General features: G+C 40.9%; 1 protein-coding gene across 1 annotated transcript in view; it reads left to right on the top strand.

The window, feature by feature from the left end:
• Positions 1–5,215, top strand: part of ANKH (ANKH inorganic pyrophosphate transport regulator) — a 163,638-nt gene extending 158,423 nt beyond the window's left edge. Inside the window, exons 11-12 of the mRNA XM_056520951.1 lie at positions 2,607–2,706; positions 3,995–5,215. Of these exons, the coding sequence (XP_056376926.1) occupies positions 2,607–2,706; positions 3,995–4,108 (214 nt within the window). The 3' untranslated portion in view covers positions 4,109–5,215. The remainder of the gene's footprint in view (positions 1–2,606; positions 2,707–3,994) is intronic.
• The last annotated feature ends 4,131 nt before the right edge of the window (positions 5,216–9,346 follow it).

The following is a 9,346-nucleotide window of genomic DNA, read 5'->3' on the forward strand; positions in this document are numbered from 1 at the left end:
ATAGGAGAGAACTCCGTGGTGGTCCTCCAGCAAAGGAACAGTTCCCTGCATTGTTCTGAAGTCTTTCTAGAACATGTGTTTGTGTATTCTGATTCATTATGTTGTAAAATAAAAAACCATATCAAGAGTCTGTGGTTAGTACTATTGGTACTAGCAATAAAGTGCTTTGCTCAACATAGTGATTATGGTGATCCATTTTATAGACTGTATTAATAAAAATCAGTGGTTATCACTTTTATTATATATATAATTTTTTTATTTTTTTTTAACTGACTTTATTGTAATGTACAGTATATGCGCAACAGGATCACAGACAAAATAAGGCATGAAAAAGGGACACTGCGTAATCCTGACCAGCACGTCAGGCGGGATGAGCAACTGCAATAAAAGAAATGAACATAAACATTTCAATTTAAACAATGGAAAACTGCAAAGTACATATAACCAACCACTGTAAGTGGGAACATGAACCATAAGATGAGACAAACACAAGACAGTAGGCTGCAAGAAAGGGCCTACAACAAAACAAACATCTAGACAAACAACGTCACTCGTCAGCAAGAGAGGAAAGGGGACAAACCAAAGAAATAAGAGTAGGGAGAGAGAGGGGGGACAGGTGTTGGCGATAAATCATAGCGGCTCCAAACAGATCTACCTGGGAAATAAAGGGAGTACATGCGAGTAGTAAATGGGAGATTATGACAGGGGGGGGGTGCTCAGCTGTTCCCTAAGAGTCAAGAAGCGTGAAACAGTATAGTTTGCCTGTGGAGAAGCACACTATGAAGACCAAATTTTATAGAATTCAGAGGAATTCTTGTGGTGCTTGTATACAAAATATTCATAGTTCACAGCCGTGTTAACCAGGGCCTTCCAACCAGGAAAAGTAGGATCCATCCATCGCAGGGCTATGGCCTTGTGCGCCAAGAATAGTACTTCCCTGAGGAAAACCATTTCACAGTGTGTCCACTGTTCCTCATCAAGAAGACCCAGTAGGCACAATTTAATAGCCATCTGAATTGGGGGATTCACCAAGGTTCCTGCAAATTGTACAACTTTGCACCAAAAAGCACTAATGGCTTGGCAGGACCACATCATATGCAGATAATCCGACTCTAGTCTCAAGTCTAACTGAAGTAAGATAGGACTGGTGGAACATGTATAATTAGATGAGTTTGTTAACAGAGGGAGAAACATATAAATGAGAAGATAAGGAGTGGAGCAATGCTCTGTCAGTTAAGTCGGGAATAAGGGCTTTCCAGTGTGGTTCCACTAAAAGGGGTTCCCCTTCCATCTTGGCACTTAACAGGGTAGTATATAGAGCAGAAATGAGGCCCCTAGGGCCTTACGATTTGAAAACACCTATAACTGGGATGCGGGAGAAGAGTGCAGAAGAAGCAGGAAATTGTAGCGAGAATGCGTATCTGAGCTGGAGGTATTTAAAAAAGGACTGTGGCGGGGCGTCCTTATTGTCCCGGAAATACTGAAAGTCTCTAAATCCGGTACTGTCATCTATGTCATCTACAGTGAGAACCCCATGGGACCTCCAGAACGGAGAGTCTAATACTGTGGAGAAGTGGGGCAGCAGGGGGTCAGACCACAGCTGTCTATCTAGCATTATATCGGTATGTGAGGAGTTTCTTTGAGGCAACCCATACTTGGGATGCTAATCTATGTAAAGGAAGCCACAGACCACCCACACCCTCCAGAACTAGCCACAAATGGGTTAAGTGCAGATAATGAGCTAGGTGGTTGTCACTGCTAGGGAATGAGGATGTAGTCACCCAATACCTAAGGTAGTGAAGTTGTCCCACTAGATAGTGCAGGTGGATATCACGGAGCGAAATAGTCACCTGCCCTCTAGAACGCTGAAGTATAGACAGTTTGAGTTTGGATCTATTACCACCCCAGACAAAAGTCGGAAAAAGGGCATGCATCTGTTTGAAGAACGTAACTGGTACAGGGGTGGGGGCATGTTGGAGCAGGTACAGGCATTTGGGAAGAATCACCATTTTTATTAGATTGATATGGCCAGCTACAGAGAGCCTCAAAGTTGCCCAAGCATGGGCTCAGAGCGGAGCTACAGCAGCATGCGTCTGCACAGATCGGCGTCCAGGCCACACCCCCACTTTTATAATATTTAATTCTGATTTCATACAGTAGTAATGATGTAGAACACATGTTCTAGGGGACCACCTTAAACCATCTTTTATAAATGAATGTATCCTGCACTGTGATACACTACACGAATGCTGAGTTTTATTGGGTACAGATACTTGCTTTAAGAAAAGACTTAGGGTATGGTCACACAAGACAAAATGTGCGGTTTCCAGCTCCTATTGATCTCAAGCAGCATGAAAACTGTGCTGAAAAAAAGAGGCGACTTGTTACTTTTTCAGAGCGCTTTCATTTGGCAGCTTACATTGAAATGAATAGGAGCCTAAGAAAATATATAAAAAGCTTTAAAAAATGCCTGTACTTTTCAAATCTCTAGCACTGCACAGTCACTCTGAGCAGGGAAGCATCAGGATGCACTCCTTCAGTATGTGTAGCACATTTAGCTTTTATATGTTATCATTGATATTTATTATACTGCTTGTTTTGTGCAGGGTTCATGGAGCCACATTAGGAGTGGGATCCCTTCTTGCTGGCTTTGTGGGAGAATCCACCATGGTGGCTATTGCATCTTGCTATGTATATCGAAAACAGGTAGTGTCTTTATATCTTTATTCATGATTAAAAAAAGCAGGGAAGCAGATAAATTCTTAAAGGACATATACAGTGTTAGACCCCCCGCGATCTCCTGTACGGGGCCCTACCGTGCAGGAGGCGTGTCGGCAGCAACATGATGCTGCGGCCGACATGCCCCCTCCATGTATCTCTATGGGAGAATAGGAGATGCAGTGTTCGTGTATCACCCCCTCTCCCATAGAGCTATATGAAAGGGGGCGTGTCATTGACCTCAGTGAGCGACACGCACATTAGCCGCGCAGAGCCACGGCAATGCCGGGTCCCCGTATGGGAGATTGCAGGGTCGGACCCCCCCGCAATCAGACACTTATCCCCTATCCTGTGGACAGGGGATAAGTGTCTAACACTGCAGTATTCTTTTAAGAAAGAATAAGGTTATTGATAGGGTACTAGATAGGGATACTCACACTGTGGAGCTATAAATTTTACTTCTTAACTCTAAAGGGTCTGGACAGGCCATCAATATGAGATCAGTGGGAGTTCGACTCCCAGCACCCTTGTCAATCAGCTGTTTAAGAAGACTATAGTGCTTGAGTGCCGCAGCCTCTTCTATATTTACTTCTGCTCATCCTGTAGTTGCCATAGATTTAGTAGCATCATAGTAAGGAAATGCAGAATTATAGAATTATCACGTCTAAGAGAACAGGACAAAGCTGCAGTTCCTTGCACCACCTTTGTTAAAAATACAGCAATTGCAGGATGAGCAGTAGTAAACATAGAGGCTCTGCAAACAGCTAATCAGAAGGGGTGCCAGATGTCTGACTCCTGCTGATCTGATATCGATATTCTGTATGGAGTATAGGCCATTAGTTTTAAAAGGCCAGATAATCCCTTTAGCTACTGTTTAAAGCATCACTGCCATATATAAAAATGGTATAACATGCAATAAGTGTCAAAAAGTTTAGATTCGGCATCCGTAACATAAAAACGAGGTGTGAATGCAGCCTTAAAAGTATACTATAATCCACCATTGGTAAATTCAGTTATTGCTGTATAACAACACCTTCCTACACTAATAAAAAAAACAATAATGATATTTCAATTAAATATTACTTTCTTATGGGAGGCAGCAAGCTATCTTCCTAGTCTTGAAGTCTTGTGTCCCGAAGCTACTATCGTAAATATTCCCTTATGTCTGTTTGTACATAGTGTTGTTGAGACCCGTTGACTCATAGCATTACCATATTTTCCAGCCAGAATCTTGCCGGGAAAGGTCACTCCTAACGTTTTCCATCTGTCATTCTAGAAAAAGAAGAAAAATGAGACGGAGACAGCAGCGGAAGGAGAAGACTCAGCAATGACTGACATGCCTCAGAGTGAGGAGTTAACAGACATTGTGGAAATGAAAGAAGAAGAATGAGCAAGATATTGGCTTGAGTAGTAAGACTGCCCCCTCCATGTCTCTGGTCTTCAAATAGTTTTTATTTTCTTTGTATGGAAACCTGGTTAAGAAGGCTCCAGTGTTTAGCATACTGGGTATGCTTCCTATAGACAGGGCCTGACAGAGGCTCACCGCTTTACAGATACCATGCATTTATCTTCTTATATCATGGACATGCAGTCAGCAGAATCCTACCGGATAGACTTCGGACATTGACTACATCGAGCTTCATTGGACAATTCCCATTTGTCAACCAAAGCATTACTGTACGTCTCTGCTGGTAACAAAGCTGCCGTCCCATTTACTATGTTCTTTTAACCGACTGGTGTTTACGTACATAGGGATACTGAAATTCAGTTCTGTTTTCTTATATTGGTTACGTATGTGAACCAATTTTCAGCTCAAAAGGGATTTATTTATAGAAACCAGCTGCAAAAGCACATATAATATATCACTGCACAAAACAGAGAGAAAGTGCTTTTATACCACACGTCAAGTACTAAAGTATCTGCAATATCTTTGTATTGGAATGTCATGGTTGCATTCAGCTTTTGTTGACTGTTTGACTTAAGTTTTGTTTGCTTGAGCTGCTGCTTTTATAGTGTAAAGGTATGTTCACATATGGCGTACTTGCTGCATATTATATCCACATGCTGCAGAAAATATCTGCACTAAATCTATGCGGATGTGAAATCCACAATATATTCGTTTTTTTTCTGCAGATATGTTACAGAATTATTGCAGATTTTTCTCACTGGTATTAATGGGAAAGTCAAATGATTTAATAACTCCACATTTTTTGCAGATTTTGAAAGGGGGAATGACATAGTTTTACACTAAAACCAACTGCTATAGATTCTTGAATACTGTAAATTGATATATTGTTTAATTTTCATATTCCAACAATACAATGCTTAAACTTATTGGGCTATGTTGTTGAGTTATATCATGAGTTGTTCACTATTCCTATCTTTATTCCAAAAATGTATTTCCCAGTTGCTACTGAAAATCAATGTCCATTCCACATACTGTAGGCTTAAAGGGGTACTCCAGGATATAATTTTTTTTAATGTCTGCCCAGAATGCTAGCAATTGAAAAAAAAAAAAAAAAAATGTAGGTATTTTGCTGCTCAGCCTATCACTTGCCGAGACAGGACATAGCTGTGGCCGGCGATTAGCTGACCTGCGATGTGACCAATTGACCTAAAGCAGGAAGAAGACCTCAGCGGAGTACGGTGTAGTAAAGAAAACTGTGCCCGGTAGCAGAATGTGACCCTCCACACAGGGACACAGTTTTCTGCTTTACAGCCCACTCTCTCTCACACCATCCCCGCTGCCCTCTCTCAGGTGGATGGGGACACAGTTTCTACAACGCTTAGACAGACTGTGGAGCGCAGCCAGAGGAGCACAGTTTTCTTCATTACACAGGGAGTGGAATAAATGCTGCATTCTGAACAGCAAAAAAAAGTTGCTTCCTGGAGGAGTACTCCTTAAAGGGGTACTCTGCTGCTCAGCGTTTGGAACAAACTGTTCTGAACACTGGAGCTGGCGCCGGGTGGTCATGATGTCTTAGCCCCCCCCCCCTCATGATGGCTGTGGGGGGCGGGGGTATGACATCACGAGCTCCTGGTGCCGGCTCCAGGAGCAGAGTACCCCTTTAAAACATTGCTGTCGGACTCCAGTATTTGGAGTTCTGTCGGCAATCTGGCCAGAAGGATCATATAAGAATGGATGCAAAATTCCCTTTGGAGAAGGCGCTGCTGGTTTCCGGTGTAGATGAGAATGATCAGACCAGAGAAGATGTGTAAACCAAAGATGGACCGATTTATTGAAAATAAAGCAGTAACAATAAATCGGTCCGGCTTTGGTTTACATATCTTCTCTGGTCTGATCATTCTCATCTACACCGGAAACCAGCAGCACCTTCTCCAAAGGGTATTTTGCATCCATTCTTCTATGTTACTTCTACTAGGATGGGCTAGTCCTCTCCTGCGCCCTGGGCTCAGCAGCTGTTTCCAGCGTTTGTTACCTCGTTTGGTGGGTTAATATGCGAGTTTTCCACTCGCTCCAGGTGAGCACCCACTACCTATGGCAACCTGTTCCCACTTGTATGTTTTTTTGCTTTGTTCCTGTTTACTTGGTGCCAGTTTGCCGGTCTACATTGTTTCCTTATCTATAGATTCAGCCAGAAGGATGGGTGCTTAGCAGAGGAAAAAATAGTGCAAGCTCTAATTTTTTTCTCCGCTAAAATGCTGTAAAACTAAGGGGTCACCAACGGACCCCATGCAAGTGAATGGGGGCCATCAGGACCCGGCAGTAGCCGTTTGCTTCCGACCCACTTCAGGATCCGATTGGCTCGTAAAATAAAAATAGAGCCGATCAGACCCTTAAAGGGTCGGATGCAAACGGTCGTATGAACCTAGCCTAAGATACATGTTAGCAAAACATTCAGTTAGCCAACAGCTATGTTCCCAGATTTAGTGTTGCCAAATAGACAAAGTAATTTGTTGTGGAGGGAGATAAGAGGCTGCAGGCTATTGTACCCACTATTATAGGGATTGGACAGGTTGAAACCAACTTGGCCATTCAGTGTTACACTTACTTCTGTCAGCCAATCGAGCTGAGAAAAATAACATTTATGCCCAAAGAAAAAATATTTTATTAGTTTTGGTTAATAATAGAGAAGCAAACATCATATAGCTGAAAATAATCTCATGATCAATAACACAGCATCTACAGATTGACTCTACTTTTTATGTAGCTTTTAATGGGGTACTCCTCATGTTTAGTTTGAGACTTGTATTTTGTACTGTATTCCTAAAAAGGTTTCTAAAAACCGTTTAACGAAATGCCCTAAAATTCTAATATTAAACTATGGTAAGTCATCTAGGCCCTAGGTGTGGCGTCACGTGCCGAGGGATAGAATCTGTCTGCCTATGGTGGTCCATCAGATTCTACACATGGACCTAGAAGTCCATAGTGTATGTACATACAATATATGTGGCTATTCTAAAACACATATGAGGGATTTTCTTCTACATGAAAATCGCTCCACTTGTTTAAGTGCTTAATATTGCAATAATGCATTCATATACATTTTATGGGTGGCATTTTATACTCGTTTGCATATTATCCAGTCACTTTTTTCATTACTATTTATCTAGTGCCATAACTTATTTTTTGTTCTGGTCAATGAAACAATGTACTGCATGTCTGTTGCTCGTATCTGGATACGGACATTGGATTCATACGGTAGTTTAGCACTTTAAGTTGTGTGGTGATAACGTCATTGTATTTAGAGAAGGTTGTTCATATTTCTTAAAGCAATGCAATATGTAGTTGTCTTTTATTTTTTTCCTTTACACAACCCACTAAACTGCCCAGAAGAGTGTGGTATAAAAACACATAAGGCACAACGTGTCAAAACTGTTGTCTACAGAAAACACCCAATCAGGACCCATGTTACATATTTCCATAGCATAAAAAAATTAAAGCTTAGCTCTGATTGGTTGATTTGGTCAACAGAGCAGGTTGTTCTCTGGGTCTGTGACAACACTCATAAAACTCATAGATGGATCTATGGCTCTACTAAGTCTATGTTGATGTTAAATGTGATCTGTATAAAATTGTTATTACCGATGGAGCCTCATCTTTCCTGGCTGTATAGAACTGAATATCTTTCTGGACACAGATGACAAAATGGAATATTTTTTTTAATAATATTTTTTTTTCTGGGTACTTGACTAGAAATATAATCAGCAGTATTTTTTGAATATTTGTGAATATATTTAAAATCTGTTTGGGGTTATGGCTGGAAAAAAATCTACTTTTAAAACTGTAAAAAATAAAAAAGAAAGAAATGTATTTGAATGTGTTGTGCAACACATCTACTAAATGGCAAGTAAGATTATGACTGGGACTACCAGATGTGACTCTGGAGAGTGAGATTCATTTTGTGTAGAAATTAAAAGGGAATACAATAAAGCATTTAAACTGAGAAAAAAATAATGTGATTTATTGTGTGATTAGGTAACGTTACCCGAGGGCCACAATGTCATATTGTACCATAATAAAAATGTAAGGATTATTTATGGGCATGTCAGCCATTTTATTTTTTCTACCTCTCCTGAGTGCCAAACTGATCAGACATGTATGGTATAGCCAGTGGATATGCTAGTGTTGCATTTTCGAATTTTTATCACGAATATCGCAAATTCGTGAATATATTCGCTATATATTCGAAATTACGAATATTCACTTTTTTTCCCCGCATATTGGCATATTCCTTCTTTTTCCTTGTGGTCCAATTAGAATGATGCAATTACACTTGTCAGAGGTTCTCAACAACATCCCTAGCAACCAATAGTAAAGTTGCCCACCCCTCACTGTTTTCTTCCTCGAATACGCAAAGATGGGAATATTCACATATGCGAATATAACGAATACATGAAATTCTCGAATATAGGACGAATATTTATTCGTCTATATATATTCGTGAAATATCGCAAATTCGAATATGGCCGATGCCGCTCATCACTATTAGAAATGTCTCAGATCAGAATACTTCTGTAAATGAGCAGTCTAGGTAAAACTGATCAGGGCCTGAGAAGGTAGAGAGTGACAAGGGGATACAGAGACCACCAAAGAGAGAATACAAATTCAAGTTCTTCCATCGAATCTGTGAGCATGTTCGCTCCCTTAAAACCGGGGCAGGAGCTCTGCGTTTCATTGAGCATATCAATGAAGCACATAGAGGAGAAGCAGAGCCCTTTAAATTTACCGGTATTGAAAGGGTAGATATGCTAACGAAGGTTGGAACAAAGACGAGTTTTTGCTAAGAAAAGAAACCAGATGGATCTTACGTCTGGAAGCTATGGGCCACATAGGTCTTAATAATAAGACCGAACTTAATGCACTTTTATAAGTTTGTTTTTCCCTCTGTTCACATGTTGTTTTTAAAATGATTTTAAGTCACTTACCTGTGCACTATTGTTTTGGGGTCTCCATGGCAACGGGTGAGACTATTTAAGACGTGTTGTTGAACGTAATGATGTGGGCCTGTTGAAGCGCAACTATCGCGAGAAACGGACCGTAGCCCCGAAAACACACCCTTGTCGAGCGTCTTACCGCATTGATGTTCACGATCCACTGAATAAAGTGCCCTGCGTTTCTTCTGTTCTTGGAGGAAGCTACATTTTGTTACCTGTTACATTGCTG

The sequence above is a fragment of the Hyla sarda genome, chromosome 5 (genome assembly GCF_029499605.1).
Source record: "Hyla sarda isolate aHylSar1 chromosome 5, aHylSar1.hap1, whole genome shotgun sequence".
Classification (NCBI taxonomy): domain Eukaryota; kingdom Metazoa; phylum Chordata; class Amphibia; order Anura; family Hylidae; genus Hyla; species Hyla sarda.